Source organism: Lepidothrix coronata, unplaced genomic scaffold (assembly GCF_001604755.1).
Source record: "Lepidothrix coronata isolate B3197 unplaced genomic scaffold, Lepidothrix_coronata-1.0 Scaffold51, whole genome shotgun sequence".
NCBI lineage: Eukaryota > Metazoa > Chordata > Aves > Passeriformes > Pipridae > Lepidothrix > Lepidothrix coronata.
The window spans coordinates 135394-157960 of record NW_016690231.1 but is presented as its reverse complement, the minus strand read 5'-3'; the positions used below and the strand labels follow the sequence as shown (position 1 = coordinate 157960).

The 22567-nt window shown below is 41.7% G+C and overlaps 1 protein-coding gene across 1 annotated transcript; it reads right to left on the bottom strand.

Moving 5' to 3' along the window:
* Nucleotides 1–4858: 4858 nt before the first annotated feature.
* PPM1F (protein phosphatase, Mg2+/Mn2+ dependent 1F) lies at nt 4859–21297 on the bottom strand. Its single transcript, XM_017815385.1, has 7 exons — nt 21122–21297; nt 11398–11528; nt 10169–10368; nt 8671–8859; nt 7390–7533; nt 6401–6494; nt 4859–5361 (listed from the first exon to the last, which is right to left on the bottom strand). The coding sequence occupies exons 1-7, from the start codon at nt 21295–21297 to the stop codon at nt 4988–4990; spliced, it is 1308 nt and encodes a 435-aa protein (XP_017670874.1). The 3' UTR covers nt 4859–4987.
* Nucleotides 21298–22567: the final 1270 nt, after the last annotated feature.

Genomic DNA, 22567 nt, shown 5'->3' with positions numbered 1-22567 from the left:
CAGGGTCAAACTTATACAAAGAGTGAAGCTGGAATATTAATTTAGACTTTACTGATTACGCCCTATATAGGTTGAGGGTATTTGCTGGTTACCATTTACAAATACCCGTGTTCCTCAGCCACCTATTTTGGAAACACCTTTCTGTTAGTTTTTAAGGCATTGCCTGGGAGGGAATCTTCAACCCCAAACAGCTGCTTTAAGCAACCAACTGAAAATGGGTTTTCCAGTGCAGACAGACAACTTATCTCCAGAGCCGAAAAAGCAAGAGAAGCACTTTTCCCAACATCCAACAGAAAAATGGAAATTTTAGTGGCTCTTCATGACAGAAAGTTAGTGGCATTGGAAATTGTTTTTAAAAGAGCAGTATTGCATCTGACTCTGAATTCAGATAAGTGTCTATTAAATGCTATCAAAGTCATCACTGTGATTAACACTATTCAACTGCCAACTCTCCTGTAACCACTCCGTGCCCAATTACTCATCCTCCAGAGCTCATGGACACACCCCAGGGTGTTTCCTCACAGCAGCACTTGCAGTGAGCAGGAGCTGCAGACCCTGGATGCTCCCTCTCAGCACCACTTTACATGGGAGGATGCTTGGAAAAATCCATTTAGTAGCATTTGCTTCCAAGGTAGTGCTGAGGGGTCACAGTAAGTCACCTTGGACACTGTCAGTGTGATTCCTCCCTTGGCTGTTTGAAGATAGAGTTGCCTCAGCTGAGTTCTGCCTTTTTAATGGATGTGTTTCTAATTCTTTCAAGCACTGGTATTTCGCTTTAAAGAACTGACATTTGTAGCTCCATTTTCCAGCCCACTTCCTTTTTAAAATAGGCATTAATAATACTTAAATGCATTCCCGTCTCTCTCTTTCACTCCTCCATCACTCAGAGGGTGGATTTTACTTAATCTCTGTTCTAAAAATTTGCCTGCATTTCTATCATATCTTGAGGGGGAAAAAAAAGCCAAAATGAACCCCCCCAACAAATGTCATGTGTAAAATTTTAGTCTTGTCTGTGTCAGACCCAGAAGATTTCATGGCCTTAGGTATGTGTCTCTGTAGGAGAAGACAAGGCAAGGAAGGGAAGGTAGAAGTATGATTTACCCATAAGCTAAAGAGATACTGAATACCCACAAAATGACAAAAGCCAGTTTCCAATCAAGCAACACAAGAATTTAACTGTGCTTGGTTTTACAAATGCAGGCTCCTTTGAAGAGCAATTTTTCTTATGCCGGGTGCTAAAATGCAGCAGCAGATGTTCATTTTGAGCTTAGTAAGACATGAAAATACTTTCATTTTTCATGGAACGTTTGTCTTGAATCCTTCAGCTAACTTCTACAGCCTCAAAGGTTTTGGCTACACTCAAGAACTGCTTTTGTTGAAGGCCCATCAGAAAGACAACATGAAAAACACACAAATTACTCAATTTGTCATTAGCTGATTTGACAGTGGTGGATAACTATTAATATATTGTAGATGGCACTGGGAAGGCCCAGAGAGGCCAGAGCATTCTCTCATCAAAATTAGATCTTATTTTTAAATAAAGGAGGGAAAAAAACCAGAACAGTCAACACCAGAAATCTAAAAAGCTTTAAGAGAAAAGATAAGAAAAGGTAACATAGTAGTTTAGTACTGTAAATTCAACATACAGTATCATTCCATATTTTGAACTCTTTAGTTCAATTTCATACCTTCTGCTAGAGCTCCTTCCCCTCTCTCCTCACCACCCATACTAGTGGTTTTCCTTGTAACAGTATTGTGCATTAGAGACTGTGGCTTCTACAAGTGATATCAAAATGAAAAGTGAAACCAAAATTGATTTCTTGTATCATTGCCATCCCAAGAATAAGACCATCCTGATGATCATTTTAGAAGTGCACTTCCAAAATCCATACTTGCATCCTGTGTCATACTTTCAACATCAAATTGAATTTTTTTTTTGTTTAAAACAAAACAAACAAAAAAACCCCAACAAGTTTCCATAGGTTTTGATCAGGCTGTCAAGAATAGATAAGACATCACCAAAATCTATTTCCCCCCAAAACTGCATTTGGGATTTTCCTGTAAATGACACTTAAAGACTTATTTTTTCCACTGATGCGATTTTTGACCCATTACAACACCTGCAGACCTGACCAGACTTTCTAAAGTTAGTAAGAAGTCTCTGAAAATTAAATACTTTTAATCCACATTGCAATCTGTATGAGTACCCAAAGACATCTCAAAGAAATGAGGCACTAAGACATTCAGAATGAACACACTTATATAAGGGAACAGCTTCACAGAATGTAGAATTTTTTCCCTAGGGCACAGCTTGAGAATTGGATTTTTTGATTGCTACAGACAGCTTTCTAAAGGCCCATTTCACTTAGCTCCCATAAAACAAAAATTATCAAATTTGAAACAACAAAGGATATTCTCACAAAGCTGTAAGTATCCATCCGCTCAAGACTTTGTTTCCTCTGTAATGCAAATCTGCCCAGAAAAGGTCAAAATAAAAGGATCACCACAACGAATTTGGCTTGTTCAGTCCCCTCTATCTTTGAGGAAGTCTGGCAAATTTCAGAAACTATTAAACCATACTATGAACTTACCAACACTTCACACCTCCCTTCATGAATACAATAGCTTCCCCCTCTCCTGATAAACCTCAGATAGCAATGAAATCAAACAACTCTGTGTGATTCTCACCATATTAATACTGAGAACTATTTCCAAGACACCAAGAGGCACTAGTGGTCATCAGAATTTAGCATGACATTGAATATCTGGGTTAGAAATCAAAGAGAGATAAGACGATAAATCCAAAGGGATTACTACAAAGGGTTTTCTTAACTGAAGTAGGTTCACTACAAAATCTGATACCCACCCTTCCCAGGCTGCCATCACAGAAAGCCTTCCCCACACATTTTAGGACACCAAAATGTAGGATGGAAAACCGCTCACATTCTTTTCAGAGGAAAAGCTCCTGTTGTCGCATAGCGAAACAAGGCAGTCACTCTCTCAGCTGCTGTGTCACGAGAGAGTAGCTCATTGAGGAACTGAGCAGTTCCTACATTAAACCATAAGATCATCTGTAGCATTCCAGCAAAAACCTCAGCTCACTCGGGTCACTGCATTGCTCCACACCAGTCAATGATCCAGAGACACTGGGGACACAACCAATGCTGCTCTGTTCTTCCCTTGAGCCATCCCTTCTACCTAAATTTCCTCCCTAAGCAATTAATGTTCAACATATTTTAATCAACAGGACTGACATGTTGCAATAACATGTGCTTCTAAGTCAGGCTTACAATCTTGCTGCTAGATGCAAAACGCTTTTTGTTTAGACACTGAAACTAGTAACAAATTTACCATTGAGCCTTCAGATCTTGCTGAGTCCCGCGAGCCAGGCAAGACAAAACACAACCAGAGGCTCTAGCACGGAATGAATGGAACAGTTGTGCAACACCTTCCACACTCATTAAGACTCTTACATCCTCTGAGCTTCACAGGTCCTTAGAAAGTTATCTAGACCCCAAAGGTTCAGGAAGTAAGGCCAAATTAAGTATGTATTAATAAAAACTGTTACTAAACTGTTTCTAGTTTGTGTTACTGAATTTTCTTGTGAAGGTCAGAAGTTACTTGTTTTTAAATGAAAGGCATGGTGAGTCAGATTGTTACTTTATGATTAACTCACTACAGCTTTTTGCACTGGGCAGGGAGTAACTCAAGTGAAGCTTTTACTGCAAACCACAACATTTGGCAACAATGAAAGACGTGTTTTCTTGAAGCCTAGTTATTACTACGATAATTCACAAAACTGAAACATTTAAGTGCATTACTGAAATAAAAAAGTCACATTTTAAAAACAGTAAAAGCTAGCTTATCATGTGATAGGCAGCCAGCAATCCTTGGGTGAAATATTTAAGGCACTTGAGGGTAGTCAGTTTTTCTATACCAGACAATAAACACAGAGCCATCTTTAAAATTCCAGTTTAAATAAAAACCACAACAAAATAAAGTAACACTGCAAAACATTCCTCCAACTGTAAAGTTCAGAAAATTAAAAAGCCACTTACAATAAAAATAAAATTCTCCTTTGTTATAGTACACAAAATAGTGGCAGGAAGAGCACATTTACCTGCTTGAGCACACATACTGTAAAGATCTCTCTCAAATACAACCTGAGGAGTCCTTTCTTTTCAGGTTGCCAAACAGCCAATAAAGCATGTTTGTTAGGGAGAATAATCCACTGCAGTTAAATATCAGGTTCCAGTTTATAAACCAGAGCATCGCAGAAAGCAGTTCATTTTCTATCATTTTCCCTGGGATTTTTCTAGTTAGCTTTCCTGCTCTTTTTCTGGAGCATCCAGTTTTCATTTTCTGCTCTCCATACACACAAAATTAAATGTTTCTGTTTGAATAAAGAGGCTGCACCATTCTTGTAATATCATCTTTGGTACAAACCAAAAGCACCTTACACAGCACTCTGGTCACCCAGTCCCTCACATAACAAGTGTGTTCCTACAGAACACACACAGGAAGAAGTTTTCTGTGATGGGAACAGCTTCTCCCCTCCAACCTCCAAAGTAACATTACAATTAAATACAACATACAGTGTTCTTTCTAAGCACTAATTTAAATTTTCACTCAGAATTCATAAACAGGTATTCTTACCCATTAGCTTATACATATTATGGTTTCTTACCACTTCCAAGGTAGAGGGATATGACCAGCAGCCCTGGGACACACTTTAGTGTCTGCTCCCAGAGATGAAATAACTGTACAAACCTCCACGTCTGCTCAGTGTTTTTTGAAGGGAGGAGGAAGGAAGGAAGGAAGGAAAAGACAAATGGGAACATAGTAAAAAGGGCCTTGCCTTTCTGTTCCATGTTTGTCCATTTGTCATTTTTCCTGATACATTTTGCCTACTGTATTAGAGGCTTCTCCAGTGGAAAGTAGTTCCTTATGTGAATTTATCTGACCATTCTGGACTAAACAGACTCTGTCACTGTGTGGCTGCTGGCTTGCAGCCGAGGAAATTAAAGGGCGAGCTCTGAGCATCATCATCAGCCCCAAGGCTCTTCGGGTCTCTGAGACAGTCTGCCAAGATGTCCTGGGGATGCCTCAAGAACACCACTAGAACAGTGATGTTGTCACTGGATCCGTTCTCCTTGGCAGCAGCCACCAGTCTTTCTGCTGCTTTGAGCCCCTCTCCTTTGGTCTGCATTAAGTGCTCCAGGACCAAGTCTACAACCTCATAGGGCTTGATGGCATCAAAGAATCCATCACAGGCCAGGAGCAAGTAATCTTCTGAACCAGTCAGCTCAAAGGAATCTCCATCTGCATCCCCAGAGATATAGGGCTTCTGGCATATGTCACCTGAGACAAGCAACCAAAACAAAGGCTTTATTACTTCAAATGTAAACAGGCACTTTTTCACCCACCAATTGCTTTTACCGTCCTCAAGGACAGCCAGATCATATTCCAGAGGTACCTGATGCAGGATAAGAGTAGTCAAAAGCTATGGAATAACCATGGAAGACCTTTGTCTTGGAACACTTGGAATCTACCTAAATCCAGTGGGTTGCTTTAATTTATGCTTTCCTAATTTTGCAGGGAAACTAAAGAAATTATTACTACGTTTTTTCTCTCAGAAATATATTTGTGCAAGGAGATGGTAAGGCCTTCATTTTGCAGGTGTGCCTCTTATACAGCCTTTAGCATGCTATGAAAATAAGATTTTTCTTAGCTATACAGATATACAGTACAATGTCATCAGAATCTGCGTTTAGTTCATCAGTTTTATATGGACATACTTAGTAAATATGGGTTGCTACCGACCCAAATAGTATTAATGCAAATTTATACTAATTTGCTTCCACTCATACATTACAGTTATCTACTGTATTGCCCATGGTTTTTTCTCTTTTTTGTCCTAATCAGTTAATAGCAAAGTAAGCTTATTTAATAAGATTCTGGAATACTAAAATTAAAATACTCTAAATTGCTGGATATGTGTGATTTGAAAGAGAAAGATCCACAGTCAAGGAGAAAGATACATTCATATTAAAGTGGACAAACTCCCCCAAAAAGCAGATATTCGGGCACGTAAAGAAGAACAGATAAACATTTATTGCTTCATCCACTTTTACAAATTAAATGCTACACATTTGTCAAACTACTATAAAACACCACAGTATCAAAGGCATTTATAAGAAGTAAAAAGCTTAGATGTAGAAAAGAATTAGGATTATCATGGCTAGTATGTAAAATAAGTCCTATAGTTTGCCTTATGGGAAAGACAGTAAGAGTCGTTTATTATGTGGTTGATGCTGAGCAAAATACCATTTGCCATCTCAGGTGGTGTATTTCAATCAAATATAATCTGACATTTACTAATTCTTATGGTTTTTCTTACCAATTGCTCTGGAAACAGCCAAGGTACCATTAACCCTCCAGCAGTCCATGTAGGTTACACAGCCACCCAGAGTCTCAATCCGTGCTCTCTCATCCTGAAAAACAGTGGAATAAATTTTTTTATGCTGTTCCAGCTTCTGTATTTCTACTGTGAATACAGTAAGCACACATAGCAGAATCTACTGCAGAAACATGCACATAGGGCCAATTCTTCCCAACCATGCTATGGCCTGGCCACAAAAAAGCAGAATTCTTACGTTTCTATATTGTCATGATCTTTCCCACATGGATGAGTACTCTTTCCTGACACTTCTTGCCATCTCATACAGCAATTGGGTAAATATATTTGGAATGAAATACAAGATAACTAGGCAAAGTAACAATAGCATTTGCCTTGATACTTCTTTAACTACTCAGTTATTACAAATATTTATGCAATGAAGGCAAAGGGTCATGCAATGCCAGCTAAACTTGCAAGGTCCCCATCCAATTTCATGTAATAAAATATCTGGCTATTCAAAACAGATAGGAAATGCAATACACTTTAAGTCAGTTAGGTCAGTAGATTAGTGTTAGCTTTTCATTGACAGTACTGCATACTATGAAAGACTTGCATTATGATAACATTTTAAATAGCTATTAATCTCAAAATAGTAAGTTATTTTGAAATAGGCAAATTTAAATTCACACACACACACAAACATCCTGTAAAAGTCTTTAATTACTACAAATTTCGAACAGACAGTCTGAGCAGGAACTGAAGTCAGGACTACCAGTACCATCAGTACTTTCAAGCAGCCAAGGTGTAGGAATCACCTTGTCAAGACACAGGAGTGTATGCAAAAAAAATTTGTTCATTCTCCAGATCCTCTCATACAATATATGTAATTATTTAAAGTACCAAACACTTAACAAGGCTTGATTCCAAAAGGTTTCACGAGAGATCGTGACAACACGCATTTAGGAGAAAAATTAACCAGTCAGACTTACTTCTCTTTCTGGTTTGTGAGGTTCCATTAATGTCACAGCTTTTCCTTGCTGCACCAGCATCACCTGTGAGTCCCCCAGCCATGCTATGTGCAGCTTGTTCCCTACAATCAACGCAGATACCCCTGTTGTGCCACTCCGCAGCTTCTACAGAAAGAAACAGGGATGTCTGGTGAACATTCAACATGCCCTACTAGGATATATGGCAATACTGTAAACTTAGGTTTAATCACACTAAATGCAGCAGAGTAGACTTGCCAATCCTAATTCAGGTACATGAAAAAACGGTACAAGATCATAGACAAAGTTGAAATAAACTGCTTATAAACATACTTTCTAGCATGCACGTGGTTATTACGACCTCTGTTATGTTCTTCCTTCTCTGCTATTAATTCCAAAACTGATCTAGGAGAATAAGAGCTCTATTGTTTAAAACAGAGATACAGAAAAGCAAGAGGATCTGAATTTTAGTATTATGAACACTTCACAAACACACACAGGTCTCTCCAATCCCTTTCACATCTTCCACTCTAACACTAGAAACTACAGACACCTTGCTCCACATACATCCCTTTATCCTTGGGTATTTAAATAAGAATGTGAACAAAGGAAAGAATCTAACTGTCCTAGATAAGTGATTCAGACCTCATGGAGATGCTGGTCCCTCTTTTGTACCTAAGTGACAGATTAACCATGAATACTTCCATATACCACCATAATAAAAGAGTTCTCAAATTGTGTAATAAACCATCCTCCCACTACATAGATTTGAACAAAGAATGTTCATCATACCAACTTGATTCAAAGCTGATCAATAAGTTTAATGAACTGAAGAGTCTGATTTAAATAATAGAACTCTTTTTTCACTTACAACCACCTGTGACACTAATGGTGGCACAGGAAAGAGGAAGATAGTGACCATATTATAAGGAAGAGCAAAATATCTTTTCCAGATAAGAGGTAGAAAAATAGAACATCTAGAGACTCCCCAATTTAGGCAAAGAGGCAGCAGTGTTCTCTCAAATAACTGGTATGTCAGAACCATTTAAACCACTTTAACACCTCTTTTCAATTACTCATCTTGAACTTTCAAGCACTGTCATTTTGATTTTCTTCAAAATAAGAAATGAGTTGATCAAAGAAAACCTTTCCATGTAGCATAATTTCATAAAGAAGCCGGTGATTCAAAGAAACCGTACTGTCAGAATTTTCTGGATAATACCACGTTGTCCAACAGTTCTCAGTGTTACTTAAATACAATGGAATTAATCTCTACCCACTCACCTCTCTTTTGGCTTTGAAAAGAAACATTTCATCTGTTTTCTGGAAAGAGCATTTCAAGGCCTCAGCTGGATTCTTAACAATCTCTTCATGTAACCCAACATTTACATGTAAATGGGTTGCTGAGTAATTGGCAGCATCCACTCCACCATGGCCATCAAATACAGCAAAGTAAGCACGGTCAACATCATCCTTTTGCAGGGAAGGAGAGAGGAGAAGACACGTTCATGTTCAAAAACAATACAGGTCGCAGACTGGTACCAACAAGCAAAGATTCTTTATTCTGGGCTTTCTTTCACACAAACAGCAATTTAAATCCGTTTACACATGTACAAAATGGATAAAATGGGTACTTTGCAAGGGAATTACTTTTCTTTGTTTACTGGTAGTCACTTAATGCCCTTGAACATAACCTGGAATTGAAACAGCAGATGGCTGGTTATGTAGTCCTACAGCAGTTTCATTAATTGGTATTTATGGTACTTATACAACTGCTGTTTTCCCCCCTTCTGTTCTTAATGTCATTGAATGGTTTGGGTTGGAAGGGACCATACAGTCTCATTCCAGCCCCTCTGCCATGGACAGGGACACCTACCACTAGACCAGGTTGCTCCAAGCCCCATCCAACCTGGCCTTGAACACGTCCAGGGATGGGGCAGCCACAGCTTCTCTGAGCAACCTAAGGATCTTGCCACCCTCACAGTAAAGAATTTCTTCTTAACATCTCAAGTCAATCTGCACTCTTTCAGTTTAAAACCACTCCTCCTTTTCTTGTCACTACATGCCTTGTAAAAAGCCCCTCTCCCGTAACCCTTTAGACCCTGGAAGGTGCTCAAAGGGCTCCCCAGAATCTTCTCTTCTCCAGGCTGAGCAACCCCAGCTGTCTCAACCTGTCTTCACAGAAGTGCTCCTGCACTCTCATCATCTTTCTGGTCTCCTCTGGACTCACTCCAGCAGGTCCATCTCATTTTTTTGGTGGGGGTCCCAGAGCTGGATGCAGCACTTCAGGTGGGGTGTCACAAAGACAGAGCAGAAGGGCAGAATACCCTCCCTTGACCTCCTGCCCATGCTGCTTTGGATGCAGTCCAGGGCACATCTGGCTCTATGGTTAGCAGGTACACACCACCGGGTCACTCCGAGCTTCTCGTCCAACACCCCAGGTCCTTCTCCCCAGGGCTGCTCTCAATAAATATCTAAGTTGTGTCAGTCACAAGAACATTGTAACTCCAGCAACATAACACTAGATGAACTTCCCATCTCCCTGTATCACTCATGACATGAAACCCAAAGTCACAAGATCCTCCCTGTATCACTTCTTTACAGGGCAGTAGTTGGCCCCCAGCAATCTGAGTCACTAAGTCCCTGCTCCAGCACAGACATGATAAATAACTTGTGGCAATAAATCTTTGCCATTTCACAGGCCATCCATCACTAGGCCATTGTATTTACAGCAATGCTGAAAAGCTACCCAACTGGCCTCCCCAGCCGTGTCCAGACTTACAGATAAACCAAACAGCTGGTTGAACTCCGGGAGCAGAACGTGGCGATCCTCCATTTTCCGTCGAGTGTTACGGATGGCGTGAATGGAAACGAGCAGGAACCGCTCCAGGGGTCTCAGTGATGGCAACTGCTTGTGCCACTCGGAGCAAATGTCCCGAAGCTTGTTAAAGAAGCAGCGCTGCAGCGACTCCCCATCCAGCACTGACAGCACAAAGACAAAACAGTCAGTGCTGTGCCCTGGGTTCCTACATCACCCCATCTTTTGGCCTGTCTTTCCTTCAAATTTCTTTCCTTACAGCTACATATACACATGCAGCACTCTGCCTGTACAGGCTCTGCAAGAATTAAAATGGGGTCCTGAGAGGAAGTTGCAATGGTAACTAGGATGACATCAAGGATAATAGCAGTTTCATTACTTGCTAGTTCTCTTTCAAAACAGAGGCGTATCAAGTAGGTACAAAATCGTAAAGAGACCCAAAAGTCAGTCTGGCATATTAGACATAAATGTTATCATTATGTAAGTAAAATTAATAAGATTTAGTGGTAGGAGTTTCTCCCTACTGAAAAAAAAAAAAAAGAAAAGGAAATAATCAAGTGTTCAGAAAAGCCTTCAAGATGATATTGCTGTTGTCTTGGACACAAGGGTTGAAAAGGCATTAGCCTGGCTTTGGGTCGGTCCTACTGAACCACTTCCACTGAAACAACAAGGAAGTCTGAGAATATAGGGAGGGTGGCAAGAGAAGAAATCATCGATAAGGCCAGTGACTAACGAGAAACTTGCCAAGAGAAAAATCTGGAGTTTCAGGATGTTCAAGTTGTGGAACGCCAGAGGTCCCAAAATCTGGTTCCCAAGACAAAAGCAAGATGGTTTATATGGATGAATTTAAGGTGTTGGCGTGGCTGCATATCAGCAACTATGAAGATGCCACTGTCAAAACATAGGAGTCTTAGCTAAGGTCAGCCTACCAATGAGAAAAGGGCACTCTCTTCCTTTTACAGAAAGCCAACCCACACGATCAGTCTAGGGCTCCAGACATCGCGTTTGCATGTTGCCCACAAAACTAGCACAGCTTCCTTTCATCCCACAGATACCCAGCAGAAGCAAATAAAGTTCTGCTCACTGCTGCTTGCCAGGCAGCCTAACCAAATAATCTGGGAAACATTTCAAAACACTGAGGTCTTCTGACAGACAGCCTCTGGGAAAACCACGGATGGAAAGAGTATACTTACAGGTGAACCTTTCCTCATCTCCTTCTCCCTCTGTTTCCACATTTTGCAGCTTAAATTCAGTCAAGTCTGTTTGGAGAACTTCATCAACAGCAGCATGGATCAACGATGCTGCAAGAAGTGGTGAAACACCTCTGCTGGTAAGAAAAGGAAGGGAAAGCAAGAGAGTGCATTAGTTTAAACTGAGCTACAACCTCACTGTGTATGGCTGGTGACCTCAGAAATTAGAGAACTTACACACAGTAATTCCAACTTCATTAGTAAACTAGTAGAGGAAACCATATGTTCAATATTTATGCATACAAATCTTTAGTAAGATCCTTAGTTAGACAACTACTTTCTCAAGAATGCAAAGAGGAAGAAGCATATGAATCACATTTTCAAACTGTTTCCTCACACTACAGTCACAGATGGTACCTCCTTCTCTTGAGCTCTCAAATGGGAACTGCTACCTTCAATTCCAGCCTCTGAACACAAACACTTTGTTTTTACTCACTACACAGTGTTTCTTGTTTGCAGTCCCACAGTATCAAGATCTCTGTATTGTGGTACATACAAGTCTCCAAAAAGGTCACTTCGGACTCCTCTTCACAAGTCCTGCTAAGTGCTAACCTAACCTACAGTCCTCGTCGTTCAGTCTCTCCTCCCTGTAAGCTCCCCAGAGAAATCACCCAGGAAGAAGGTGCAAAGAGTCTGCACTGGGGACTAGGACGAGAAGAGATTCCAAAACTTGTGAGTCAGATAAAGCTTTTGGGTAAGCATCTAGAAGACAATAATGCTACACAATCTACTCACCCCCACCTGCATACTGAATGCTTTATTCAAGCTTTATAGGAAGCACACAATTGCTACAATGCCTTTGAACCTGTAAACAAGTAAGTCCCATCCAACTTTAAAATGGGGCTACTAGAAAATAACTCTCTTATATTCACTATATTCCCATGGCAAGCACTAACAACTACAGTACGTAACACAAATTCCACCCATTTTCTAAGAGCACAGTGAACATCCATAAAAAGCATTTTATCCATTGTTCATGGAGTGTTTGATTCCCCACAAAATATCAAATTATACAACCAAAGCAAATACCACATCAGGGCACCTGCAGCAAGCCAAGGAGGAGATATTGTTTTGCCAGGAAACAGTCCGAAAGTCCTGCATAAAACTGGTTTGCTGCAGAGGATGAAATGGAGGAAGCAACTGGTGTGTGCAGATGTTGCACAGTGATGACTGGTTTGTGTGTGTACAGCAGGGCAGGGAGGGGAAGACTGCGAGGTTTCAGAGGTTTTAGACCTCAGTGACAACAAGCTGAAATGCATTTTGCCATTGTGTTTCTGAAAGAGAGGCCTTGTCACATCCTCCCAGGCCTGTACGAGTACCTCCCGTGGCAGCAAACAGAAAGCACTGTGTTAGTCAGCAGGCTGTTAACACAGCCCTGCTTTATGCTCCGCGTTCTGTGGCACTGACGACCTCCTTTAATGAGTTATTTCGGTACTTCAAATAGATGGCAATGTGTTTGCAGCCCTTTCAGTGCTAGCTGCAGTCATGTCACATCAAGGGAAAACAGAAAGTGGTTTTTATTTCTTTTTAAAGGCTAATAAGTTTAGGGGAGTCATTCCTTTCCTAGCCTAGTTAAAGTAACAATGCCTGCTTATAATCACTGACACTGATAGACAACCTTTTAAAAGGTCAGGCAAGAAATACATCCAAAAGGGATATGTCAACTCCCCCCTCCCCCAAAATCCTGCTTCCTGTTTTTGTTTGTATAGGAGAAAAAGAAAGGAATATGAAAAAATAAGCCCAACAAACAATGTCAGATGTGTAGCTGACACTGCTGAAAGTCAGAAGCTTTAGTCAAAGCAGGTTTCAGCTCCAGGAGCAGAGAAAAAAAAATATTAAGTGAAGCAGCTATGAATGTAAATGCACAGTGAGAGCCACAGCTTCGTCATCTTCAGGATTTCTCTGCTATGCTGGAGCTAAAAAAAAAAAATCAAATCTAGCCTGGGTTTCCAGTTCAGCATCAGAAGAGGGCTTATTACTTTGATTTTAAACTTCATAGATTTATGCTTTCCAGAGTCCTGACTTGCAGAACTGGGTCCATAAAAAGCAGCTTAAACAACAGGCAACCTCCTAAGTGCTATAATTCACAAGTCCTGTATAAACCTCTCTTTACAGGATGCCTGTAACAAAGGAAAAGTTTACAAGTTATTATGTCACATCCTTCAACTTTTTCCAGTTGCCACCCAGCTCCTAAAAAGGAAATTCAGAGATTCCTCAGTACTGATACACTTCATTCAGCTTTGCTTCCTGTGCCTTTCCTCCTCCTCCATAGTTCTGCAAATCTATAAAAAAATGCTTGTTTATTGGGATTTTGCCATGCAGTCAGCAACAACATGGAACAGTTGATTCTGACACACTGAACTAAATAGGTAGGGTCATTTTTCATACCTTTATCTTTTGTCAATGTCAATTCTGAACAGAACATATTTGTGATTTCTTTGTAAGTTTTTTTTATAGCACTACCATCTTGGTAAGACTGTTTTTTACTCCAGTTCAGGTAAATGGAGCTCCAAGGAATGGCATCTTCCATTCAGGTTCAGTGTTGACCAGTTCTAATTTCATCCTCTAAGTCAGAGACTTCAAGAGTTAACAAAATATGTGATTAAAAAAGAGTAAGAAACGCTGCTTTAGCTGAGAGCTACAAGGTCTCACTTGGCTGGAGAGTATCTGGAAGCAGCCACAGTACCTACAGCAACAAGGGCAAAAGTAAAGTCCACTGCAACTACTATATCAGACTTCAAACCTTTTCTGTAAGCAAAGAATGTCACGTATTGTTAAAATCTTCCTTTCAAAGAAGCCCAAGACACCCTGGTGATGAGCTGAACCAAGCATAATTTAATCTTCATGATTCAGAAGGAATACTGTAGTTGTTTCCTAAGTGGGAAAGCAAATGTGTTGGGAAGAAGAGGGCAGCTGGTGGGGTATGTTATGTGCAAAGGATGTTACCTTAAGAGAGTCTTAGAAAAAGCATGTGTCAGCCCCCTTTCTATAGCACATACAATACTAATTACCCAGCCCCAGTACAGGCTGGTAGCAAACAGACTTCAAATTTCTTTGCCACAGGCTATTTCTTTGCTAACAAAAAGGGTGTGTTTTGACCACAAAAAAAAAAAATATTAAAAAAGAATTAAAGCATGTCGTAACAGTGTAGATGAGGCATGGTAGCTTCACCAGCAGCTGAAGCCAGATTGGCAGGGGCTGGAGCATGGAGTTCATATCCTCCAGCCACTCACGGTAAAATACAAGCCTCATTTCAAAAATCCAAGTAAGTGGTAAGTTAAAGAGTAAAGCAAGACTTATGCCAATAAAGGGCAGAGATCTGAGCTCTATGTCACCTGGTAGAGGGTGGCACAAGGCTCTCCAGGACAGGCCAAACACCCTGTGTTAACACAAAGCCTTCTGCATTTTTTTTTTTTCTTTTCGGAAGGAAAAGAATTCAGATCCTCCCACCCCAAATACACACGTTCTCCCACAGTATTGTCAAGAAATCTGTTTATAGAAAGCGAAGCACAAGAGATTACCAACTGTATTGGCCAAGTATTGATCACTTGTCATCTTTCAAATTACAAAAAAAAAAAAAAAAAAAAAAAAAAGTTACATGATGATGTTTCTAGATATTATTACCAAAGTCATGGCAACAAAGCAGTAGTGGCACTGCAGGTCAGAACACCACTGTATGAGCCTCTTCTCCTCTCAGAGTGTGCATATGCATATATATGTGTATGTTGGGGAAAAAGAAGTGCTATATCTGCTGGCACAAGTTTGTCACATAAGTCAGCTGCAGCTGCTGTATATTTGAGGGACGATACATTTGCGCACTTATTTGCTACAGAGGCTCTCTAACACCAGAAGATCACACATGGCACAACTCTGCCAGTAAAGCAAAGTCACTGTGGACTCAGTGTGTGTTTCTAGCACGTTACAGCTCTATCACAGCGGGTTTAGAGCAGATCTGCAAATGCCAGCAGTTCTCTAGCAAGTGAAAGATCCTCTCATACTGCCAAAATAATAGCAGGTCACAAGGTTTCTCATAAACAAAAGCTGCTTGTATTCACTATTTTCTCCCCAATCTGCTACTTTTATTTCCCTCTCTCTTTTTATTCTTATAATTAACTACAGAATGTTTCCACTCAAGCAGCATTAGTATTTATTAGAGCAGCACTCACAGTTCCCAGGGTGATGGTGACTAGGAAAGTATAAAAATATATCTATCTATCTATCTATCTATATCTCCATCCATCAAGGAGAGAACATCTGACATCCTAAAATGCACAGGAAGTTGTTTCTTGTGTTAATGACATTAGGTCTTTAAAGGAGATGAACAAGATGGAATCAAAACAAATACATAAACAATGCCACACAGAGAATTTCCATCTCTTATGTTTACACGAAGCAGGGCTTTTTCAGCTTTTCTTATGAAACTATGAGAAGCAGCAGCTTTAGAATCCAGAATCCATCTGTTCGGGCCCTTCAGTCATCACGGAACAGTTTTTATAGAAAATGTGCAACAGAGAGTCACCTGCTACTTCCATTTCATTCTCAGCAGGAAGAAAAACCACACAGCAGAACAGGAAAGGTTTAATTCCACAAAAGCCACTTGTCAATTAAGCCCTAAACATGTTGTTTCAAAATTGGGTATTTCTTATTTTGATATCCAATTCAAACAACAACAGAAAGGGTGTTTCACAAATGTTACGAGAGCAAAATATGAAAGCTTTGGAAGACAATTTCAGTTTTCCAAGTAAAACCAAAGAAACTGACTTACACATCAGCAAGCCAGCCCTGAAAGTTTCCTCATTGTTATAAATTTGATCTTTTTTTTTTTTTTAGCATTTCATCAAGTCTTTTCTTTCTTGAATTGCAGGTGTCCCCACCCACATGCTTTTTTTTTTTAAAAGCAAAGTGATTCTTTCACAAAATTACTATTGGGAGTATCTTGTAACTGGGAAAACTCCCTGAGAGTTTTGAATTAGGAAACACACATTGATCACAAAATTAACAGTTTATCCAGCCTCTCTGTACTGTTGAAGGCAGGACAGAGCTGCCAAACCCTTTACTATCCAGACACATGTACAGTGTGGGCTGCACATCATTTCTCCCAAGCTGTGTATGATCCTGCCATCAGCTTTAGCAGCAGCAGTGGACAAACCACACACAACAGAACACAAGCTAGTTTTGGTCACCACCCAAAATTACTAGAGCCAGTTTGTTAACCCTTTGCCCAACTAACTAATAAATAGCAGAAGCGCCACATTCCTCTTACACATTAACTTTATCAAAGCTACGAAAAACTAACATTGTTAATCACAAACCAGTGAGAGAGCTGCTGTTCCAAAGCAGGTTGTTTCTGATAAACCCACATTTGCTTCTGCTACGGAGCACAAATGGTTCCATGGAAACTAGAAGGTTTGTTTGCAGGCAATCCCACCTAACACTCACTGTCTTGTCTGAAGTGAACAGTGACACTGCAAACATGTTCCCAGCAATGAGAAGTATTAATACATTACACTAAATAGTATAAATTAGGAATAAGGAAGTATTTATTAAAAGCAGGGGTCACAGTAAACAAGGGATTAGTAGTTTTCACAGAGGAAAGAACTAAAAAGAGTTTTAAGAAGAGACTGGGGAAATAAGAAGCAAGATAAAATTTCTTTTCTCGCTCTTCATGCTTACATCACATACAAACATCAAAACATCAAAATATCAGAATTGCTGAATTAACTACTCTAAAAGAAGGGAAATGCTGAAAATAAAGATGCTAGGACCACACCTTGGGTGTGAGTGCTACAGTGTAAAACACAGACACAAAACAGGATGCTGAGGCAACACAGCAGATCCTTTGGGAGGGGGCAGAACGGGAAGCTCAAGTCTCCCAACTGTTTGCTATTGTAGCAAAGCTCCTCAAACAGGAAGGCTACAGGAATTTCACATTGTTCCACAGATATGTCACAGGATGGCCATACAAGTTTCAGGTCCTATCAAGGGGAAGAAGAAATTTCTATATTTGGGGGTCTGATTTTATCTCATGTTCTGTTCCAGTGCAAGTCAGGAATGTTTCAGGTTGATTTCTAAAGCTCTGTAAGTAACTAATGGACTATTCAGTCACATCGATCTGTTTCCACAGACTGTTGGAACACACAGCTCTCACCCAAAAGTGTATCTTAATTAAAATTCTGCAAAACAAGATCACTAAAAATTCTGAAGAATTGGGGCAGGTTATGTACTGCAGTTAGGAGCAGGCAGTTCCATTGATTTAAATGAATTATTTGAAGCAGAATACTGCAAAGTTTCACTAGATTAGTGATTTAAGCACAAGGCCTGCCAGGGAGCAAAAGAGGTTTGCTGTCTTAGCTGGTGTTTGGCCATGGTAGCTGAGTTTGGAGAAGTTTGTTAAAATAATTCATTTTAGATTAGGACAGACATTCAGGAGGGTTAGGCTGAGGCATCCAATTGCTTCCATGTAAAGAGATGTGTGCAGCCTTAGAGAAGCAACAGCACTCAGAGACTCCTTGTTGGACCTCATTGATGTTATTCCTTTGCCCATTCTCTTCTCAACAGCAATCCTGAGCAGTAGTGGAGAAACAATGTTCCTCATTGCAAAGACACAGAGGTTTGTGCCTTCAAGCAACTGGAAGAACAAGCTTAACATCACCATATGTTACCTCATGAGCCAAGGATATTAGCTCAGGCCCTTCAGGGCATGACCCACACATCTGTGCACATGTGAATGAAGTACCTGACAACACAGAAATGAGAAGCAGAACAGCAGAACTGTGTGTCAAACTTGATTCCCAATAACGCTTTGATCTAGAGAGAAATCCTTCATCCTTGCTAATCACCATGTGAAGTACATTCTGTGATGCTGGAGTGTTAGAGAAATGAAGGAAATACACTGAGGAAATACAGGACAAGCATCAATGCCAGCAGTCAGTGAGGTACATCCAATAACATCTTCATAGTGTTAAACCTCTTAGATCAACACTGTGATATTTGAAGGCGAGTATTTTCCATTGAGCTGCCACCCATGTGTTTGGGATGCTGCTGTCACAGCCTGCAACAGGAGATCACTGGATCTAAACTACAGTGACCCCCTCATGAGGTCACTAATCTGGCACCACTTCTGCATCTTCAACAACTTTATACAGACATCTAAATGTCTTCTAAGTGTCATCTCCTCCCTTAATTTTCCCATTTTTTAAAATCTTCAACATCCTTCTTTCTCTTATCCCCTTACTATTCCCTCATCTATTTTATTGAGGATTTCAGGGATTCACATCAACTGAAAAGTTTATTTAACCTTCAAAACTGCATTTTGAGTTGATCCACAGTAGCAAACACGGGAAAGAAAATGTAATGTTTGGCAATTTCTCACACAATCAGACTTCAGTTTTAGTTCCTAATTACACAGTTTATGAGAAGAAGGCCGGCAATTTCAAAACACCAGATTTCTGGCTTGGCCTTAGGCTGTACCAGTCTTTTGCTGCACACATAAGAACTTAGCCTACCCAACAGGAAAATGCAGCCTTTCTGCATCTGCAAAATGGGGTTTCTCATTGTCACAGGAGTCCAAAACTGAGCTATAATTCTGTGGGGATCCCTATATTTGACACTTCAGGTATACTACACTATACCCAAACACATGGCTTCACACACGGAGCTGCCTGCAGCCAGCCATGAGAATTCATAAAAATACTTTCCATATCTATTTCTTGTTTTCAATACATTTTGTGAAAAGAAGGATAAGTAAGTAGATTGCTGAATTTATATTCTGCTTTCCTTTCTTTAGCTATCTTTCCTTTCCCTTTTTTTCTGTTGCCAGCTGAGGACTTGGGTAGCTCCACAAAACAGGCTGTGTAACCTGAGCTGGCTGCAGGGCAGGTATGTGAAAAATGCAGCTTCTGACACTGGCAGGCTCTGCTGGGTAAACACCGGGAGTGATAGGTGAGGTGAAAGCACTGCCTAACCAGCATGTCTCTCGTGTTTCCCCTTGTTGCTGTGCCCACTAAGAGCACAAGAGAATGTTAACAGATATGTAACTCAGAAATACTGATTTTTAAATCACTACATACGTTTGAATACCATATCCCATAACTCTACAGCTGCATACCCTCCTCTCTTAAAGAACTGGCCCACGTGGCAGAGGGGTTGCCATGTGATAAGTATTTGTTCAAGACTGCCATTACCCTGCTCTTTAAAGCACTCACCCGGAACCACTCTTGCTCTACAGAGTTCAAAGACTCAGTACATGCAGTGAATTTGCAGTTTCACAGGGGAATCCGACAGCTGTGTTTTGTTCAAGAGCAATTTAGTCAAAGCACAACTAAGTAATGCAATAATCATCTGGGTCTTTTTAAACTACAGCTTAAAAAAATCATATTTTTTTTGTATGCATTTCTTATCTTCAGGTTTAGGCGTACCATTTAACTGAACAATATTATGTTCCGAAGCATCTCTGTAATATAAAGCAAAGGAGTAACTTGATTGTTTAGGCAATTTAAATATTTAAAAGTCACGTATACACTTTCAACAACAACAACAACAACAAAAATCTATCTGGTGTTCATAAACACACCAAATGGTAGTTAGAAACCATGTTTTCTATCTGTCAAATTCCACTAGTAACCAGGTAACATTCAGCATATACCTAACCAGAACCAGTCCCCCTTCACTCCCTGACTTCACACTCCCATTACCACAGCAGTCAGACCACCACTAAGATTCTTTTAGACCACCCACAACCCCTGTTACTGACTCTTACAAACAGGTGAATGAAGCAGACTGTGGTAGGAACTTTATAAAACCTGGAATGCACAGGCCCTACTGCTCAAGTGCTTCAGAAAGAGAGAAGGGTATAAGCAGACAAGAGGTTGGATCGAGACAACTTGTTCTCGATGAAGCAGTAATTTGCCAAAAGTAAGTCACATCCAAATTTTTAGCAGTGTTAAAGTGTAAACCATTCAGGGTGAAGGTTATAAGAGGTGTCTCCCAAAGTCAGGGGATGACAGAGACACTATGATGAGCAGCTGTGTGTTCCAGCAGTGGTGTGACTACACTCTTGAAGTTTTGAGAAAACATCCACTCGAGAAACCCACACAAGCACATCCCATTCCCCAGGCCTCAGAAGGGCCGAGGAGCTGAATACCCTTGTAGCTGCTTTGCTTCTTACCCCTGACAGCCCTGCGAGGCTGCAGTTCACAGACTCCCTCCCAGACTTTCAAGCAGACCCACACAGGTGCCCTTAGGGGATTGAATTCCCGCTATTAGTACTTCCACCACAAGAATCGCCCCATCGCGATAATTGCAGGCTTGTAATTGAATCCCTCCTGCACCGGGAGCGGCAGAGGAATATTTCTGAAGCGCACACACAAATAATATTATAAAGGCACGGGGCCGGGGCGGCAGGCCTGTGATAGAAGCACGCTGTTAACAGTCACAAAAAGCAATAAGGAGGGTAGTAATAAATAAACAAATAAGTCTCCAAAGGTAACATTCCCTGGGAGACGCCGGGGGCTCTCCCCCGCTTCAGGCGGGCCCCGCGTCAGGAGGAAGCGCCTCCCGCTCCTGCACCTGCTGCGGCGGGGCGGCCCCGCTGCCTCCCGCCCGCTGCCGGCGCTGTCCCCTGGGAGAGCCCGGCCGGAGCCCCCCGCCCGCACCGCCGCCCCCTCACCTGCCGCCCAACAGGCTCCTCGCCCGCTCGGCCAGCGCGCCGGGAACCTCAGCCCTGCTCAGGGCGCCGCTCCCCGCGGAACTCCAGGGCAGCGGCTCGCCAGGGCCCAGCGGGGCCGGGAAGTCCCTGAGGAAGGAGCCGAGGGGAGCGGCGGACGGCCCCGGTGCCCGCGCCATGGCGGCGCCCGCTGAGGCGGCGGGGCGGGACCGGCGGGCAGCGCTGACGGCCCTCAGGGCCGCGCGGGGCGGGGCCTCCGGGGCGGGGCCAGAAACCACGTCTGGAACGCGGGGATGGAGCGCGGGGGTCCCGGTGCCGCGGGACGGACGGACGGACGGACGGGCGGACGGGCGATTTGTCTGAGGACAGCTTCTGGGGCCCCTCTTCCCCGCACCATCTGCCATCAGAGAAGGGCTGAAAGCAGCAGAAAGGTGTTTCCCAGGGACGCCTCTTCCCCAAGCTCTCCCGGTGCTCAGCGCTCACAGAATATGCTGAGTTGGAACGGACCCATCAGGATCATCGAGTCCAAGTCCTGGCCCTGTGCGGGACACCCAAGAATCACACCATGTGCCTGAGAGCGTTGTCCAAACGCTTCTTGAACGCAGACAGGCCCGGTGCTGTTACCACTGCCCTGGGGAGCCTGTTCCAGTGCCCGATCACACTCCGGGGGGAAGAAACGTTTTCTGATATCCAATCTAAACCTCTCTTGACAGCTTCATGACATTCCCTCGGGTCTGAAATCTGCCAGATCCTGTGAACGGCTCATCCTAAACACTTGAAATTCCCAGCACTTTATTTCCACTGGGACTAGCACAGCAAAGAGATTTTGTGAGCCAAAGTTTGTCTGCAAATAGCCAAAATAAAAGCCATGCTCGGAAGAAGAGGAAAGCATTCCCACTCAGCTCAGAAGCCATGGAGAATGACTAATGACAGGTTCCCCACACTTCCAGGACCATCTCCAAGCACCACAGAAATCCCAGCTGACAGACAGCTCCCAGCAGCAGCAGCAAGCTGGGCACACAGGGACATTTGGAGCAGTAGCCTGGTGTACCAGAGCAGACTACAGGAAATAAGAGGATTTGAACTGAATCAGTACAAGCAGCCTGAAAGCCATTATAGTTTAGGGCAAGACCTATGACTCTAAGGCACTACAGCAAGGTGATTTTTTAAAGGTGTGCTTCTTTCTAAAAAGAAGCTATTTGCTCCAGGACAAAGGACATGGAAAGACTGGTTTTTACCAGAAAGAACTAAAAAATCCACCAAAAACAAAAAATCAAACTACTGAAAAAACTTTTACCTATGGCTGGATCTTTTAAGCAACACTATTAAAACACAGTTCATGTTTGAGCTGTAACTGCATAAACATTTGATCAGAGGAACAGGCTTGGGGCTGTGGAGTTTGGGCTGTGTTCTCTGGTTCAGTTAATGCACACAGTAGAGTTGTACATT

Bases quoted from the DNA above. Each gene is read 5' to 3' on its own strand.
- PPM1F (XM_017815385.1), bottom strand. From the start codon at position 21,297: ATGGCGCGGGCACCGGGGCCGTCCGCCGCTCCCCTCGGCTCCTTCCTC. The intron at 10,369-11,397 runs GTAAGTATACTC...TTGTGCTGTCAG, and splicing joins AGATGAGGAAAGGTTCACCT to TGCTGGATGGGGAGTCGCTG. The intron at 7,534-8,670 runs GTGAGTGGGTAG...TTCTTTCTGTAG, and splicing joins TTTTCAAAGCCAAAAGAGAG to AAGCTGCGGAGTGGCACAAC.